The 19,895-nt window shown below is 42.5% G+C and overlaps 2 protein-coding genes across 2 annotated transcripts; both read right to left on the reverse strand.

Moving 5' to 3' along the window:
* Positions 1-964: 964 nt before the first annotated feature.
* LOC306695933 (cadherin EGF LAG seven-pass G-type receptor 2-like) lies at positions 965-12,131 on the reverse strand. Its single transcript, XM_079159371.1, has 15 exons — positions 11,468-12,131; positions 9,876-10,001; positions 9,266-9,517; positions 9,083-9,181; positions 8,782-8,954; positions 8,044-8,195; positions 7,464-7,771; positions 6,988-7,098; positions 5,586-5,777; positions 4,460-4,557; positions 4,212-4,373; positions 3,270-3,455; positions 2,919-2,993; positions 2,778-2,820; positions 965-2,374 (listed from the first exon to the last, which is right to left on the reverse strand). Exons 1-15 carry the CDS (start codon positions 12,026-12,028, stop codon positions 2,213-2,215), a joined length of 2,700 nt encoding a protein of 899 aa, XP_079015497.1. The 5' UTR covers positions 12,029-12,131; the 3' UTR covers positions 965-2,212.
* A 1,008-nt stretch (positions 12,132-13,139) lies between these two features.
* Positions 13,140-17,939, reverse strand: LOC306696314 (protocadherin alpha-2-like; the record flags this gene model as incomplete). The annotated part of the gene is made up of 7 exons (XM_079159899.1): positions 13,140-13,161; positions 13,247-13,383; positions 14,325-14,480; positions 15,678-15,806; positions 16,554-17,504; positions 17,678-17,811; positions 17,900-17,939. The coding sequence occupies 7 exons, from the start codon at positions 17,937-17,939 to the stop codon at positions 13,140-13,142; spliced, it is 1,569 nt and encodes a 522-aa protein (XP_079016025.1).
* Between the last annotated feature and the right edge of the window lie 1,956 nt (positions 17,940-19,895).

Consider the following 19,895-nt stretch of genomic DNA (forward strand, 5'->3'; position numbering starts at 1 on the left):
AAAAACAGTTTTAATATGAAGAATTATGAACTGAAGTCCATGTGGAGCCGTGAAGTTCTTTCCTCATCAAATAGAAGTTTGACGTTGTTTTCAGGCTGCAGACGAGACGTCCGGGACGCTAACGGGATCTCGAAGCCTGCTTCACCTCAATGTAAGTAAAGAATTCATTTATTTTTATGTCACCCTGGGGAAGAACAGAGAGAAGTCAGAGTTTACTGCAGCAGCTCAGTGGGTTGATGGCTTTTAAAAGTCCAAACTGTAGAAATCCTCGTCCGTCGCAGCTCGAGTCAGAGTTCGCAACTTGGTTATTTTAAAGTTTCGTGAGCAAAGAAATTAAACTTTGTGTCTGACATCAACAAATTAAAACCAAAGTACAATCACTGCCCCACGCCAAGCAGCAGTTCACTTTAACGTCTGAACTAAATGTCGTCATTTTATCCAATTAGACATTTATGAGAAATTGTCAATTATCACATTTCTTGAGTTGTGGCAAAGAACGGACGGACAACCTGAAGACAAAATAGAATCAGTGCTGGGTGTTTCCTTAAAGTGATTCCCATAGAAATAAAATACTTTTTCTACTTCTTTTGATGAGTCGTGTGAATTGAAGAATTCAGCTGCGTGAAATGACACCAGCAGCGTATTTCTTTAGTAGCTTTGGTTCCAACTTCACTGTTGGCTGAGTTGTAGTTGCTGCCGTAATCAGCCAATCACACGAATAGTCTTTTATTTTTAGATCTGTGCACTAAAGAACGCCCGTAACGATGTGGTTTAACTAGAAAAGGTCCATCAATGCCTTGAAGGCATCACGGACTGATATCAGCCCTAAACAAGTGATTTAACAGCTGAGGCTCGTCACACGAGGAATGAAAGCAGCTTTAAGGAGCTGAAGGGAAACCAAAGAAGATGAGGAGTTTGTCTCACAGCCCTTTGACTTCAGGAGGAACGTTCACAAACATTGAGATCATTTGTTCTTTTATTGCAATTATTTTCATTTACAAATACAAAAACTGTTTTTTTTGGCTTAGTTTTATTATATATTTTGCAAATATAAGAATGTATCCAGACTGATGCAATTGAAATGTTGTTGATCTGAACACATTTAATGCACCAGCATGTTATTTACAATCTTGATGATAAAGTGCATCAAAGGAGAAAAAGTGACATTTGAACATTTGATTTCTGTTGAATTATAAACGTGTTGGTTGCAAAACATTTTGGACAGAATCAAATCTTTCTTGAAACTGAAGTGCAGCCGGAGCGTTTCACCAAAATAAAGCAGCGATTCTATAAAGTGCCGTTTTGATAATTCTGTCTGAACACGACAGCAGCCGAGTTTAGTTCTTAAAACAGTTTCAACTTCACTTTAGGATTAAAATCAGCTGCTGGGATGTTTGTGGTAGTACGGAGGCTGAAGAGTGCCACTGGAATCATTTAATGTAGAAGTTTACATCAGGCGGCAACCTCCGGGTCTGACGAGTGAAGTCAAAGCGTCATGTCTTAAAGCTGCATTCTCTCTAATGTCCACCAGGGGGCGACTCCTCTGGTTGTATAGAAGTCTATGAGAAAATGACTCTACTTCTCTCTTGATTTATTACCTCAGTAAACATTGTAAACATGAGTTTATGGTCTCAATCTCTAGTTTCAAGTCTTCTTCAACACAGCATGATGTTCATTTAGTACATTATGGTCCATTTAGAGTCAAACAGACCATAATGCAGGGGATGCTTTAGGGCGGGGCTACTGTGTGATTGACAGGTCTCTACCACGGCGTTGTCCAGTCGGAGTTTTTAAATCTATTTACTAGCTTTTTGTCAGAGCTTTTCAACAGCAGGGTCAGTACTCAAAGTGACTAGGGGAGGAAATATAAAGGAAATAAAATCCATAAATGTGCGGACGAGGCCTAAGAAACCGAGCAGCAGCAGGAAATCTGTTTGTTCTTACTCTGTTGGATCATTTCAAAGTAAATAAAAGAAATTGATTCACAAATAGATGTTTTTAAAACGGACTCCAGCAGCCACATGAAGGAAATGAATAAAATTATACTTTCATCCGCTTAAAGAATCGGAGCTCACGTGTGCTCGACTTCATTAGAAGTCATGAAAGAAACGCGTCTTGTCTGAAATGTATTGAAATGTATAAAATTAAACTAAGTGTTTTAGTGTCACTCTGCAGACTCCATACAGTCGGACTGAAAGCTGGTGTGTTCAGATCAGAGAGAAGAAGTGCAGCTGTCATCCCCGTCCTCCGTCTGTCTGTCCTGTTTGAATCTCACGGTGTCTCCGTCTGTCTTCACTGTCCCGCCGTCGTCTGGCTGTCTGCTCGTCCTCTGCTGCTCGTCCTCCGCTGCTTTCTCTTGTGCCATCTTCTGTCCCTGGAACACAGATGGGATGTAAGTACATTTAGTAACAATGTCACGGTGCTTTGTTCTTTACTGGAGTATTTCCATTTTATGCAACTTTATGCTTCCACATCTCAAACTTTACAGATTAGTTCATCTCCTTCCTGTCCAGTGAAAACCTCGTATCTCCAGATGTGTTGATGTTGAATGTTTTGATGAAATGTTCCTTTAATGTGTTGATAAAATCCTCTTCTTCAGATGAATAAACTCTTTAAAGCCTCTTGGATCAGCTGGAAGATGCTTCATAACAAAGCTGAAAACAGGTTGTTTGTTCTAGAGATACGAGGTTCTCACAAACATGATGATCTTATAGAATATGATGCTTTGATGGAGATTAAACTAGACAACAGGATGTAAAGGAGATCAAATAAAATACCTGTTCAACGGTTTCATTGATGTCCGGAGACCTGTTCCTGTTCCTGGAACAAAACAGATGAATATCCAATATAAACAAACCAGTTTTCAAACGGAGAGCTGTGAAGACATCTGAAGATGAAGAGTTGTTCAGAGGACTCACGTGTAACCTTCAGCAGACCGGCTGATGTCAAAACTCTCTTTGTCAGAATCCTGATGCTTCGGCGTCCTCTTGAACCTGTGAGAGCCAACACGACATGTTGACATGTTGAGGTCTGACGGGACTGTTTTAAACTTCCTTCTGGGAGGATTCACGCATTGAGACGCTGATCATTAAGGATGAAAATATTACAAACGTGTCACGTCTGTTTACTTTGTGCTGGTTCTCCCGTCTCTCTTTCTATAAACTCATCCAACCACACGTCATAACATCTGGACTGTCCCTTTAAGTTCACATGATGAACCCGTTAAACGCTTCTGAAGCAACACTAGCGTTGATGGTTTCCAGTCTCACCTGATGATCAAGGCAACGGCAACAATCAATCCCAGCATGCACAGGGCCAACATGGTGCCCAGAGCGATGACCGCAGCCTGGCTGGAGGCGGGGCTTTGAGGCTCCATCTCCACGTCGAAGTGAAGCCCCGCCCCGAACACCTTGACCAGCTCCGCCCTCACAGCAGCTGATTGGCTCTGCAGCTTCCTGGTGGAGAAATTGTTTTGTTTATTGATGTTTATTGGACTTTGTGTGCTTAAATTAGGCTTTTTGGTTCCTCAGAGAAGCCGTGCGACAGATTCAATAAAACCTGACCGGTGGAAGAAGTGTTCAGATCCTTTACTTCAGTAAAAGTACTAATACCACACTGAGGGAATACTTCTACGTCCTGCATTGAAAAGGTTACTTAATTAAAAGTATGTAAGTATAATCGGACAAAATGTCACTGCTATTAATAAATATATATATATACACTATTATTAGTGTATTAATGTAAAAGCAGGATTTTACTGCTGTAGTTGGTTCCAGTCCAAACCTCATTATTACTGATTCATTACAATTATTAGAAGGAAATCAGCAAATATTCACATTTGAGAAACTGGAACCATTAAAAATACACGATTATCAAAAATAGTCCCAATGAATTATTCAAGCTGTACTTTAAAGAACTGAGTTTAATTAACAACAAAACATATTGTTAAGCTCTTACTCTGCAGAAATCTTAATGTTTAAAGTAACATAAGCTGTCAAATGAATGTAATGAAGTAAAAACTACAGTATTTCCCTCTGAGATGTAGTGAAGTATGAGTACGGTGGCATAAACTGAAAATACTTCAGTAAACATTTGAGTTACTTGTACTTTACTGAAGTACTTTAGTAAATGTACTAAGTGACATTCAACCAAAGTAAACTATGATCTATGAATCAGTTCAGGCTGCTGGTAGTTCACGTTTTAACTCTTACTTTGTGACCTCTGTGGAGGAAACGACCTCTCCTCCGTCCACCGTGATGAAGCCGACCAGAGTCTTCGCGGCGGCTCTCTGCGTTCTGGACTCGGAGGATCCGCCGTTAGCGCTCGACACCTCGATGACGTTCACCGTCCAGCCCAGCACCGCACCCAGAGACCTGAGAGGACAACGAGAGAAATCACAACGATGTAAAGCTGAAAGAATCAATCTCTAAACAATCATTCTGTGATAAACTCGTCTCACGTCTCCAACTCGGGGACTTTCTTCTCCACGACGTTGGCCGGCTGGTTGAGGGAGATGACCACCACGTCGGCGCTGCTCGCACTTCCCTGCACGTCCACCTGCGGGACAGAAGAGTGTTTCTGAGGTATGAGTCTTCTTTAAATTAAAACAATAATTATTGAATTACCTGAGGACACCAACAGAGTATACAGGAAGCAGTAAAGAGTATTAGAATAAATTAACACAGCCGAGTAAGGATATTAAAATCAGTCATTTACACATTTATACAGATTTTCTTAGGGACTGTAGGGAAATGACTCACATTTAAAACATACTTTATTATTTATTATAAAACAAATGTAAACCAATTCAACACTGTTCTTTTGAGGTATTGGGAGGAGGGTGTTGCAGAGTATCTGTGTTTTTCTTTGCTTGAGTGCAAGACTTTAAAATAAATCTGCTGCTCAAATTCCTCATGAGAAACGGTAAGAAATCGGATTTTCTGTTGAATTTACATTCATGTTGCTGATAGAAAGCAAAATCAGCAGTTAAAGGGCCAGGGTGTAGTATTTAAGGGGGTTTACTGACAGAAAATGGAGTGTACAAAAGTGTGTTTTCATTTGTGTAAAATCACCGGAAATTCAGAATCGTTGTGTTTTCGTTTTCTTAGAGTGAGCCCATCATATCTACAGGAGCGGGTTCTTTTTTCATGAAGTCCGCCATGTTTCTACAAGAGCCCAGAACGGACAAACCAAACACCCGTACTAGATAACCGGGACATCCGTGGTGCAGTTCTCCAGCACACTTCACACGTGGGAGAAGTTTCAGTTGGTTGCAATCTGCAACTGCACCACTAGATGGCGCCAGAGTGGGCGTGTTATAATGAGGCATCATTGTGACGTAGGAATCAGTGTCAACGTCCTAAATGATTTCCTTCATCCGTTTTTCTGAAATGCTGAAAAATTATACTCAAGTTTGCTGCACATACAGTTTATATATATATATATATATATATATATATATTTATATATTCTTAACGTGCCACCTGTTTTGACTCGTCTTGATTTTGGATTCTACTGGTTGTTGATTTGCATTTTCCCTCCGTTCTCTCCATGTTGCGTCCCTTCCTCCGGTCCTCCACACTCACCTCCACCTTGGTTGTAGCGTAAAGTCCTCTGGGGTCTTTGGCGTTCACCACCACTGCAGCCATCTGTCCAGCCAGTCCCACCGCCGACACCACGTACACCAGACCTGAGGACGGCTCCACGTCAAAGTAAGGACTGTCTACAGTCAGACTGTAGACCAGCTGACCCTCTTCACCCACATCAGGGTCTGAAGCCTAGGGGGGGGGGGGGAGAGATGTTTTATCCTAACCGACGGTACTCTCGTGTCCTGCTGGTTAGCATCAAGCACAAGCAAAATGTCTGTATGTGCATTTAACATCTGCGTAAAGTTACTACAGTTTTTAACTGTCTGGCCTGCATAAATAACGAGACCATCAGTGAAAACGATTGTCTATTTCTATGTAGTTATTCTTAATGTCAGACATCTGGCCTGATGCCCTCTCAACATCAGACAAAACGAGTTCGGGCACGCTGACCTCAGGAGCGAATGTTTATTTAGTCACATGCAAAGTTTAGTTCAGTCATTGCAACATTTCACATAAAAGAGACAATTAACATAATTAAAAACTAAAGGCACATTGTTGTAACATACTATGACTTTATGACATATTACACTAACTTTTGACAGACTATAGTCGGGCTTTATTATGACTTTTTGAACGAAGTATACTATAACTTTTTTTTATGAAATACCTTATAATGACATACGACTTTTTTTGTCAAAACTTTTTTCAAAGTACTATACTCTGACTTTTTTTGACATACTATACTGTAAACGTTTATATGACCTGCTATACTACGATTTTTATATGTTTTTGACATCATATGACGTTATGAATTCTTTAAATACTATAGTGTGAATTTTCTATGAATTCTTTGACAAGTTATACTATAACTTTATGACGTGTTTCAACATTCTATACTGTGACTTTTTTGGGGACTTTATCGACATGCTATGTTACTTTGTTTGACAATCTATACTTTTAATTTTGTATTTATTTTTATAACATATTATGCTAAGACTTTTTATGACTTAATATACTTTGGCTTTTTAATGACATCCTATATTATTTCCTTTTTATGATATGCTACACTCTGACTTTAATAGCTCTAGAAGATTTCTTCCAGCTCTTTTAAGTGCAACAGTGTTCCATGTTTGACTCAGTTGGGAGAGTTTCTGTCCTGGAGGATTCAGATAGCATTGTCTCTGATAGAAGAGATCAGTGATGATCTGTTTCACCACATCCCTCAAAGACTGAACAGCCTGCTGGGCTTCAGTTCAACGTACACACCTCCTGTTAACCCCCCGCTACAGTAAAGCAGCCATCACACGAAACAGCTCTTATTTGACGTTTCTATAACAGTTAGTGTTTCTTGAGGATGTTTTCTTACAAATGGTAACTGACAGAAGCCGGGTGTGTTTACCTTGACGTGGACGACGGGGGTTTTGTACGGAGCTATGCTGAACACGGAGGCTTTGTACGCCTCGGAGGGAAACTGAGGAGACTCGTTCACGTCCTCCACCTGAACTCTGACCTGAGAGAGAAGGAACATGTCAAGATACTGAAGAGGATTTCATGTTAATCGGCCGAGGCTGCAGAGGAAACACCCTTTCAAACAAGCCCAAGAGCTCAACAGGTGAGAGAAGACGGAAGAGGCAAGTGAGCCCTGAGAATGGACAGGGAGGGTCCAGGACATCATTAATAAATGACTACAGTGCGTAAAAAAAAAGATTGCCACTTATTATAGAACTCAGAATTAGCTCTCTGTGTACATCTAATCTTTACACCTAACACCTAAGTTTGACATGTTTCCAGTTTGCAGTAATCAATATCACCTGAAATAATCAGCCCATAAACATGTCTATAGGATAGCTATCATTTAAAAAAAACAGACCATACCATTGCAATGGCTGACGTAGGGGGGGTCCTTGTGTCCACTGCCTCCACATCCAGGATGTACCACTCCTGCTCTTCTTTGTCCAGCTGTGTTCTGGTCAGGACGGCTCCACTGGCATTGACTGAGAACAGGTCAGCGTGTGTTTTCAGTGCGTAGGCGACGTCGTAGAGGTCACTTCCCGAGAAGGCCGAGACCCTCCCCACGTTCGCCCCCGTCGGCCGGTTCTCGCGTACGCTGAAGTTGTAGGAGGAGCTCCCGAAGGCCACGCCCTCCCCCTGACTGACGAGCCTCAGATTCACCACGACGCGAGCTGTGAGAAACACACACACACACACACATAGATTATACAAGACCACGCGAGAATCCCCGGGATCACATATCACATGAAAATACATCTCGCCAGGCTTCAAGTGATGCGTTAGTGGCCAGTAAGCCACAGCACGGACCAATCAGGGTCCTGTGAGGAGCTACTGACAGCTAGGGGGCGGGGCTTAGTTCAGCGTGACGCCACGCGGAGAGAAGCGACTGTTAGTTCTGAACAACTAACGTTGAGCGAAACTACTACACGGTGCTGTCAGATACCTGTGGAGCTCAGAGGAGGCCGGCCGTGGTCTTCAGCCCGGGCGGTCAGCATCAGAGTGGTGTCCTCTGTGAGATCGGTGAGGTCCGAGATCAAAGTCACGGCCCCGGTCTCACTGTTTAACGCCAAATACAGAGAACTTCCTGCATCGACGCTGCAACAGCAGAGAGCAAAAAACAACAACATCTTCAGCACAATACAAGATAAACGAGTCCGAGGACTCGTGTGCAATCAGTCTGACGTGGCACACGACGGAAGAAAGTACGAGAAAGTTGAGATAAGAACACCAAAATGTTGTTGCATGAGGTCCACTGTCTTCTTTTGAGTCACTTTTCTACGCTAGACTTGCTCTGTATGTATTTTACTGTTGTTTTATTATCTTGTATTCTATCTATTATATTTTATCAACTGTTTATTCTTGTATTTAAAGTAGTTTTTAAAAAGAACTTGATAAAAAAAGGCATTTTCATTAATATTATTAGGATAATTATATATAATTTGTATTAATATTTTAGTATCATGTTCTAACTCCAAATTCATACGAAAGAGAAAATTCGTTAAGTTAAGCCGAGTTCATACTACACTCGGACCTGTATAACTAATAACTAATAAACCAAAGGATTCATCATTGGAGACTCGAGTTTAAAAAGGACTCGTGTAACGTTTTAAAACACTTGTATATAAATATATCTTATATCTGGAGAATACTGCGGTGGAGTCATGGCGGTGTGAATGCTGACCTGTAGGCGATGAGCGAGTTGTTCCCGGCGTCTCTGTCGGTGGCGGACAGCGTCAGCAGCAGCTTCCCTTCTGTGGCGTCTTTCAGAAGGATGCTGCTGTCGTAGCTGCTGGAGCTGAACTCAGGTCTGTTGTCATTTACGTCGATGAGGTTCACTCTGACGCTGGTGATGTTCTGGTGCACAGGAGTCAGTTTGACAAAGAACTTTTTCAGTGAAGGAGGCTTACGTTGTATCATTAGTCGTATTTTATTCTCTATATATATATATGTTTCATCACAGGGTCTCTGCAGGCGTCTCTCACCTCTCGCTGCGGGCTGCCTCTGTCTGAGGCCTTCACAAACAGCTCATAGGTTTCTCTGCTCTCCCGATCCAGAGCGCCAACAGCCTGCAGCATCCCATCCTGCAAACACAGCACACGACCTCAGAGCCCGAGCAGATACTTTCACATTTCAGACTTCCACAATCCTGTCTCACGCAGCCTCACCTCTCTGAATCTGAAGAGCGGGTGAGGGGGGAGGAGGGAGAGGGTCACCGCCCCGTTGGGGCCGAGGTCGGCGTCCGTGGGCACGATGGTGAAGATGTCTCCCGGAGCGACCTCCGAGTAGTCGCCCTCGGGGATCCGGAGCGGGTCGGGGATAGTCGGGAACTGCGGAGCGTTGTCGTTGTAGTCCAGGACGGTGACGTTGAGCTGGGCTGTGGAGCTCTGACCGTCAGTGACTTGATCCACCGCCACCACCTGAATACAGACACAGAGAACAGCATGAACTCTCTGCCACGATCTCTGTTAGGAGTTATTTCTCTTTCATAAAACAACACGGACTTTAGCTCAAAAAACCTTTAGAAGACCTCGAAATGCAAAGACAAAATACGACTCTCAAACCTGTTTTGTATTTTATCGATAAAAACTTCTACAAGTTCTACATACACCTTATTATTACAACAGTTACTATCAGAATATGCATCAGATGATGCTGTATTTTGTCTGGTTACCTTGAAGATGTAAACTGCTGCATGTTTCTTTCAGAGAACTGAAGTTTTTCACTAAAACAGGCAAAAACCAGGCGATAGAAAACGTAATCATGAAGTGTTCGTACCTGCAGTACGTAGCGGTCCTTTGCCTCTCTGTCCAAGGTGACGTCGTTCCTCAGTGAGACCACGCCTTCGTCGCTGATGTCGAAGGTGTCGCTGGTATAGATGAAGTAACCGCCGGAGAATCCGCCCTGAAGACGGAGATTGAAAGTGTGTTAAATAGCTGCGACGACTTCATGGTCAGATTTAAATCACTTATCTGACGTAACGTACGGTGTGACCAGATAAATGACTTTGATAGTCTGAATACATTAATGTGATTATTAGCAGCAGTATCAAGGTCCAAACTGTGAGAATGACTCTCATCTGAGATCCATTACAAATCTACCAAGTTTTTAAATCCATTAGATAAATAAACTGCAAATACAGATATTACTCTGTTTCACCAAAGGGGTTGTCACATGTTGGAGGCTGCATAGAAAGTAATGAATGCTTTGGTAACATTTTTTAAGATCAACACTCATAGTAAGACGCAGGCACATGATTTGTTTTACAGGCCACACGTAGATAATCGTGTTCCACCAGCAGGCTGAGGAAAATCTATCACGAGGCCTTCAGCCAATCAAAACAGTGACGGGAGCTCCAGCCAATCACAATACGTTAAACAACGAGCGTCACCATGTCTCCTATCATGTAGAGGTTTCAGTAAGACACATGTAAACAATACACAAATATTGCTCAGATTTCTAATACATAAAAAGCAAAAGTTAAACATCAGCTTTAGAAGAACATCATAAAAAACGTTATCTTAATATCCAGTAAGTAGGAGTACATGACAGGAAACCCTTCAAGTATCTCTGAATGTGTATATAAGGTAGGAGACATGGGGGCTCTTGCTATGTTTTTCAGTCATTTCATTGATCCCGTCTGTCTGTTCACCATACATAACCACCATGCGATTGCGTATTCAGCACTTTGCATTTTTAATCATTTTCAACTTAATCACGAGGAAAATGATGTACATATTTAGTTCTTTCTTTGTTTTTTTGGTTTAAGATCTAATCTATTGCCTCAGAGGCCTTATAATCAGTACAGCATTGGACATCCTCTGTCCCAGGAAACAGGAAAAACTCCCCGAAAGACCTTTCAACAGTAAAAGTAAAGAACCCGCCGACTTCAAAGTACTTCAAACATTTTGAAAATGTTGCTTCTGCCAGAAAATGTCATGCAATCTTCAAAAGCTACATACATTTAAAGTGTTAAAGTTATTAGTTTATCTTTTATTATTGCATATACAGTATATATAGAGTCAGCCATCATCTGCAAATCAGTATGACGATGAATCACTTAATGTGTGTTGACACAGAACCAAAAGAAGATGCAGATTAACCCGTTCATAACATTTTATATTAATGAAACAATAACTTCTGAGCATTGTGCAGCCTTTGAGGAGGTTTGTGCTGTTTTTTTTTTACTTGATTCAAATGTTGACTCAGCAGCTACAGTTAATAAACAACAGAGCTGGTGGTAAAATGTTATGCAACTGCACTGGTTATAAAGAAGTATAGTATGCTGTTACACAGTACACGTGAGAAAACAACTACACACAACATAATGTCTGATCTTAAAGAGCTAAGTACCACATCACTCAACTCACCTCATCCCTGTCTGTGACCTCCAGGGTGAGGATGGACGCACCGCTGGCCAGGTTCTCAGAGACGGCCACGTTGTAGATCTCCTTACCGAACTCAGGCGGGTTGTTGTTCACGTCCTTCACCTTCACCACCACAGAGCTGTTCCCAACCAGAGAGGGAGTCCCCCCATCGGAGGCCTGAACCGTGAGACTGTACACCTTATCCTCACTGTAGTCCAGAGGCTGGGCCAGCCGCAGAGTCCCGCTGGAAGGGTCCAACTCAAACACAGCAGGGTCTGAGGAGGGACTTTGCTGCAGAATACTGTACGTTATTCTCCCATTGGCTTCTTCATCGGGGTCTACAGCTGATAAGGTGAGCAAGCTTGTACCCGCTGACTCCGTCTCCAAGACTTCATGCTGATACTCAGCCTTTGAGAACTTGGGGACGTTATCATTGATGTCGGACACTTGGACCAGCAGGGAGGCTGTGGCCGACCTGGAAGGACGACCCTGATCTTCAGCCACCACCAGCAGGTTGTACGATGCCATAGTCTCCCTATCAAGTGCACCGGCCACACTCACCATCCCAGACACAGGGTCAACAGAGAACCTGCCCTCTCCTCCTCTCAGAGAGTATCTGACCTCCTTGTTGAAGTTGCTGTCTTTGTCTGTAGCCGGAACAGCAGTAACATTGGATCCTACCTCTGCGTCCTCAGGGACTGATTTTGTGACAGAACTGGAGGTAAACACAGGACTGTTATCATTGACGTCAGTGACTTGAACCTCCACGACTGCATTGTCACTGTTGACCCCGTCAGAGATGGAGATCGCCACAGAGTAGTTGTGCGGGGCCTCGTCGTAGTCGAGCTTCACTTTAGCGGAGAATTCACCGTTGTTGGAGATGGTGAACTTGTCAACTTCTGTAACAACTTGGAGAGTCACAGGAACCTCAGCAGCTAATGCAAGAAAGTCGACCTGAATAAATACATTAAAAAAAGAAACGACAAAGTTAAACATCCCTATGCATCAACGGATATGCTTTGGAGTTATCCTGTCTGCTGTTATTTAAAAGAAAGAATCACTGGTTCACGATGACGAATCTCAAAAAAGAATGCCTCCATTTGTGTTGAATCTTCTTCAGAGATGATGGTCCACATAGGAACCCCCACCAAACTGACATTCAGAAAATAGAAGACTCTAAAGGGCAGACTGCCATGGAATCTACTGTGTGTGTGTGTGTGTGTGTGTGTGTGTGTGTGTGTGTGTGTGTGTGTGTGTGTATATATATATATGACTTTTGGTGTAGTTTTAAACCATCTCTCAACCATCAGCCGCTCCAAGAAGTAGGCAAATGTCATTATTTCTCCATTAAAAAGAACTCTTGTCAAACTGTTGCAAGTCAAACGATAGTATTGAATCAACAGTATTGCTAAACCAGTCGTAGAGCTTAATTGAAAACTTGTCTTGGATATTAGTGTGAAAGGAGGTGGATGAGATGCCCCTTCATATTCTGGTGAAAGTCAACCTCACCTTGAGGATCATTGTTCCTGGGTCTCGCTCTTCTTCTATGGTGCCACTGTAGGCGCTCTGTGTGAACTGTGGTTTTGTGTCTCCGACGGCGAATATCTGCACCTGCGCTGAGGCAGAACGCGACACTGTTCCTCCTGACGGGGAAGAAATATACCATCATATATATTTATACGATGTTATCACTGTGACTGGTAGAACAAAATGAGAAACAAATACTGTTCACATCTACCATCTCTGGCTGTAATGAACAACAAGAACTCCAAGGTTTGGTGCCTTTCCGCTGGAATAAGTTTGGTCAGAGTGATCGCTCCGGTGTTGTCATCAATGGAGAAGTAGTCGTTTTGATTCCCAAAGTCGATCGAGTATTTGATCTGTCCATTCACCAACGCATCTGGATCTTCTGCCTCAACCTTTGAATCACATCATAGATAAGAAACACATCAATACATATTTCCAGTGTTTGCTTTTATGATCCTCAGGCGTTTCCTGGATTAGTGCAATTTAGTGGTTTAGTACAATCCACCAGGAAACCACTGACCAATTCTCAGCACCCTTTCCGTAAATGCATCATAGCTCACCACCAACTTACACAACCTTGGCTGCCAAGAGCCTTTACTAATGTAACAAGTTGTAAGAACTACAAAAACACTTTGAAGATGGTAAAAATATGTGTTCTGATATGTAACAACAATACTAAACAATACTACATTTCTGGACAGTGTGTTTTTTTATGTGGCTAAACGGTGTAGATGTGAAATGGTTTGCTTCATATTTTAAACCCATTCATTTCAGGAAGCAAGTTGTTTATCCAAAAGCCAATTTATAACAATTGGAGTTCCACAGGGAAGTGTTTTGGGCCCCCTGCTGTTTTTATTATTTGTCAATGACTTGGAATTTGAAAATGTATTTTTATATGCTGAAGAGCAAGACGATCGTAAGTGAGGAATTCAACAGGATCGAGAGTTGCTTTGAAGACGATGAGTTGTATGATATGTTGGATATTTGGTAGACATTGACCGGGTTGGAGAGCCCCTGGAATTAAAGACCCTCATGACAGTGAGCAACAGAACCAACTACAGAAGTGATTGATGAAGGAAGGCTAAGGTTGAATTTTCTTGTTATAAGTTGCTTTGATGACTCAATCTGTTCATTGTTTGGTTTGAGAAAACACTCACAGATGAACTACAAACCTCTCAGAACATCTTTAAATGAAGCACAGATCACGTGTTGGCAAGCAGCAATTCCAACAGTTCGAATAGTTAACACTGAACGATTTCCAATATAAGAATCAATGTCTGAAAGCACTGTTGTAATTGTTGGGATAATAAACGATGTTGTACAGACTCCTCACCTTCACAAGCAACATTCCCTCCGTTTGGTTTGGGAAGACTTTGCTCTCATACTGGCTGCTGGTGAATTTAGGGCTGTTGTCGTTCTCATCCAGAAGAGTTATATTCACATCTGCTGTCACAACGTGGTTGGGTGTCTCCGTCTCCCTTGCTTCAACCTTTACGATGGACAAAAGCAAAGCGTCTCAGGATATAAATCAGGACTGTTTATAAAAACCATTGACCACAAAACGTGTCCATGTGAGAACATACGGTGCCAGCTTCGGCTGGAGTGCAATGGTATTTTTTAACATCATTAAAAAGTTTGATCGCACAGCTTTTCATCTTCACCTGGTCATGTGACACATTGTCTCACGTTGGAACATTTTTGATCAAAGTAAATTGCAACATTGGTGTTGATATGTTTCAAAGTCAAAATCCACCGAAGAACAATCCCCTGTGAGGGATCAAACTTCATTATTGACCTTATAAACAGACGTTTGACACAAAAATACCAACTCAAGGTCCACTAGTTGCTTCTGAAACTTTTATCTGTATCAGTCTTCACCAGCAGTTGGAGTTTGCAAACTCCATCCACATGTGAACACACACACATCTGCTGATGAAGAAATGCACAACGGTTAAAAGCTCCTGGAAAAAGCTAGTAAGTGGACTTTGAGTTGGGATTGTTTAGTCAAACTACTATTTTCAAGGTCTTGAATGACTTTAAATGGTAAAAAGGTAAATGGGCTCTTACTTGTCTAATCTTCAGACCACTCAACGTGCTTTAACGCCACATGTCATTCACCCATTCACACTCATTCATACACTGATTGCCCATCAGAACTAACGTGGACTAGCGGAGCCGGGGACCGATCCGCCAATTATCTGATTGAAGGAAGACCCCCCCCCCCCCCCTTCCCCCACTACCACTGAGCCACAGCCGCCCCCTTTAAAGCTTAACTTTTAATCCGACACGAACAAGAAGTCCTATAAGTGCTACAAATAAACAAATCAAACCGGTTACTGAGCTTACATGTACACGGATCTATCTCCATGACAGCTGAGCTAAATCCGTCCACTGATGAAGACTAGGTTATGCAGTTAAAGCTCTAGAAAAAGCAAGCAAGACTTGGTATTGTCACATATTGTGTTTGTATGACACTGTATAGCTCAGTTGATATTTAGGGATTTGTTATACTTTCGGCATATTAGATGCATGCATGTTTATGCCTTTTAGAGACAATATTTGATCAAGCTCAATTAGGTGGTTTTAAAAGAGGTTGGTCAAGTATAAACCATCTCACAAGGGGAGGAACAGGCACAGGTGCTTAAACATTTCAAATCTTAATAAATCTGTGTATCGGATACGTTACCTGAAACACGATCCTCTCCGTTGTCTCTCTGTCCAGAGCTGTGGAGTTACTCACTCTGATCGTCCAATCAGAGCTGATGGAGAAAGGTGCAGATTCTGGAAGGATCCGCAGCGTTCCCACAAAGCCTCCCTGTGGAGGATTAAAGAAATGCTGGAATAAGAATTCGTATGTTGTATAACATTCAGGTTAAGAATAAAATGTTTGATTTGAAAGTGCAGTTAAACATTTTTACCATCCTTTAGTTCATTTCACTTTTTGAGCATGGATGAAATATAATTATAAACTTGACTATCAAGCACTGCATCATTAGTGAGAACACTGGAAAAATATGTAACGCTGGTCAACCGCACCGATCATTTCATCCAACCGACAGTCGACCAGATCCAAATGTAGGCTGCAGCATTAGCATTATCAAGCTAACAGATACTGTGTACGCATATTAATGATGCTCGAGTGTTTGGTGGCAGTGAGCTGAATATTTTTGTACCCGTTCGCTTCCTTTGACAAAGTCGTGATGAGCTTTTAGCTATCCACGGCTATGGTTGGCTGGGTGAGCCCTCCTCTTTACCCTGAACAAGTCTGCCATGTTGAAACGTTGGTAAATGATTAAATATCTTTTGTATCGTGGCTACGAGTGTGTGACTATTTTTCCTTTACACTTGGCCGGGTGAGGCCTGGAGCGTCATCTTGCTCACCTATTTAACACCAAGCCAGGCTATTTTATATTTTCCAATTGAAGAAGCCTCGATCACAGTTTTAGGGGGAATTCTTGGGGCCTTTTCGCCCATTGCCCCCTTACATTTCTGATAATGACTCTATGTGTCCCGCCAATAATTTACCAGAGTACACACAGGTGGTCTGAAGGCTGCAACTCACCTCATCGCTGTCTGTGACCTCCAGGGTGAGGATGGACGCACCGCTGGCCAGGTTCTCAGAGACGGCCACGTTGTAGATCTCCTTACCGAACTCAGGCGGGTTGTTGTTCACGTCCTTCACCTTCACCACCACAGAGCTGTTCCCAACCAGAGAGGGAGTCCCCCCATCGGAGGCCTGAACCGTGAGACTGTACACCTTATCCTCACTGTAGTCCAGAGGCTGGGCCAGCCGCAGAGTCCCGCTGGAAGGGTCCAACTCAAACACAGCAGGGTCTGAGGAGGGACTTTGCTGCAGAATACTGTACGTTATTCTCCCATTGGCTTCTTCATCGGGGTCTACAGCTGATAAGGTGAGCAAGCTTGTACCCGCTGACTCCGTCTCCAAGACTTCATGCTGATACTCAGCCTTTGAGAACTTGGGGACGTTATCATTGATGTCGGACACTTGGACCAGCAGGGAGGCTGTGGCCGACCTGGAAGGACGACCCTGATCTTCAGCCACCACCAGCAGGTTGTACGATGCCTTAGTCTCCCTATCAAGTGCACCGGCCACACTCACCATCCCAGACACAGGGTCAACAGAGAACCTGCCCTCTCCTCCTCTCAGAGAGTATCTGACCTCCTTGTTGAAGTTGCTGTCTTTGTCTGTAGCCGGAACAGCAGTAACATTGGATCCTACCTCTGCGTCCTCTGGGACTGATTTTGTGACAGAACTGGAGGTAAACACGGGACTGTTATCATTGACGTCAGTGACTTGAACCTCCACGACTGCATTGTCGCTGTTGACCCCGTCAGAGATGGAGATCGCCACAGAGTAGTTGTGCGGGGCCTCGTCGTAGTCGAGCTTCACTTTAGCGGAGAATTCACCGTTGTTGGAGATGGTGAACTTGTCAACTTCTGTAACAACTTGGAGAGTCACAGGAATCGCACCAGCTAATGAGAGGAAGTCCACCTGAACATAAAGATTAATATTCAAAATATAAATTAGGAATGTGTTGATAATCTAGAGGTGAATACCTAAATACAAATCGACTTTGCATGTTAGATGAACAGTTGGTTGGAAAAAACATCTCTTGACAGTTTGATGGACATGACCCGTCATAAAAACTTACTGAAAAAACTTACAGTCAGAATGGGAATTCCCGGGTCCTGCTCTTCTTCTAAAGTGCCGTGGTACTCTTTTAGTAAAAACTGAGGGTTTGAGTCACCGGGGGCCAAAATGTTCACCTGTGCTGAGGAGGAGCGGGATACGGTGCCACCTAGGAGGAAGAATATCGTACTGCTGATTGGCTCTTTTGCTTTAACTGAATTATCACAATCGGGTAAAGTGATCAGTGAATTTCTGGCAAGCTGTCGATAGTGTTGGAGTCTCAGAGAGATATACCATCTCTGGCTGTTATGTAGAGAGGGAACTCCGATATCTCGTTCACCAGCAGGGGAATGATTTTAGCCAGCGTGATGTCTCCGCTATTTCCCTCTATCGAGAAGAAGCCGTCATTGTTGCCAAAGTCAATGGAGTATTTGATCTGCCCGTTCTCGCCAGCATCTGGATCTTCTGCCTTCACCTTCGAGTTAAATTACACAAATCATCATCTTAACACCACTCCTATGAACGCCGAATGAAAATGACATAGCAACAAACTGTCAACAGGAAAAGAATGACAAAAGAAAAAAACAAAAATAAATTGGAAGTTGTAAAAATCAGGGTTAGTTAAATAAGTGTGTCATCAGCATTGCAGTAGAGGGCAGATGTATCTCCAGCTAATGTGTTCATGCATTAAAGAAAGAGACCTGAAGTTGAACCTTGAGGAACACCAGAGTATCTGTGCAAAGGATAACTGTCAAATGTAAACAAGGATGGTTTTAGCAAAGTCAAACAAGCTGGGCCAAAATCCAACGTGAATTTATGAATGTTACTCCATTACTTTACATAATTCTATCAGAATATCCGATGCAACTTTAAAGGCACCATGCCATTGTTCTGGCCGCCCATTATTCAGAAACCCAAATGTCCCATTGACAGCCCGCTATCGAAAATCCACACTCTTCTGGCGACAAACAGAAAACACATGGCTTTTAATATTATTACTAATAAATGCAATTATTATCCAGAATGACATCATCGGACCTTTTCAGTCGCAAAATGTTTTTCTCTACTATGGCATCGCCCAGCCTACTCTGCCTCTGATTGGCTGAGGCTTACCCTAAACAATATCACTCCTCACTCTTCCACCCGACCATCGAAGGCCACGAATACGAGCTAATCAGAGGCAGAGGACGGAGAAATGGGCTTTCAGTCCAATGCGGAATAATTCGGACCGTTTTTAGGTTTTGACTATTGGGATTTCGGAATAATGGTCCGTCAGAAACAATGAGCCGTCCCCGCTATAAGCTGTGCATTTGACAAACGAAATTGAAATTTGTCAATTAAGTAAAATGAGTTATGAGAACTATCTTTAATTAAGGTATAAAAACAAAACATATGCTGCTGCTGTAATTCAAGTTATGGACATAACAGCTGTTCACATGCTTAACACTTGGGGACAAAATATCTGAACGGTAAATAAAATATTGAACCTTATAAAAATGACTGTTTCATAACTTCAATCAAAATCAGAATCAGAATCCAGGACCAGCTCAAGGAATGTTGAACAGAACTGTTTTAATCGCTCACCTGGACCAGCTGCATTCCCACGGTTTGGTTTGCAAACACTTTCCCCTCATACGTGTTACTGGTGAATGCAGGACTGTTGTCATTCTCATCCAGAAGAGTCACATTGACTTCCACCACTTCAACAGCGTTGGGTGGATTCGTCTCCCTTGCTTCAATCTTTTAATTAACAAAAGAACAGAATCACAGTTAAGCTCACAATGTTTAGGTCCAGACGCAACACTGTTTAGAACTATTTTATGTTGTAACTTGAAACGTCTGGTGATGTTCTGTCCCATCAAAAGGACCAAAACTAACAATTAATGTATCTAAAGAAGTATTGTGTGTGTGTGTCAAAGCCGGTGCCACATCAATGAGCCTCACTGTCGCACTGTGTGACATTTTCCTTCATCACATGAACACACACTGTAGTTTATTTCTAATCAATCCCACACACACAACGTCCTGCTGCCACAAATAATCACGAGAGCAACAAATGTGAATTAATCCGCCTCTGAAAATAGTCCCCAACAAATGTTAGATTTTTGCTGAAGTCTTTCTGAATGAAACTATGTATTTGTGACTGGTTTTAAAAAGATGTTTGTCTTCAGTGGAAACCAGAAAGTTTGCGTCTCCTTTTTAATAATTACCTGAAACGCGATGCTTTCAGTGGTCTCTCTGTCCAGAGCTGGG

This window comes from Pholis gunnellus (assembly GCF_910591455.1).
Source record: "Pholis gunnellus genome assembly, chromosome: 5".
Taxonomy (NCBI): Eukaryota; Metazoa; Chordata; class Actinopteri; order Perciformes; family Pholidae; genus Pholis; species Pholis gunnellus.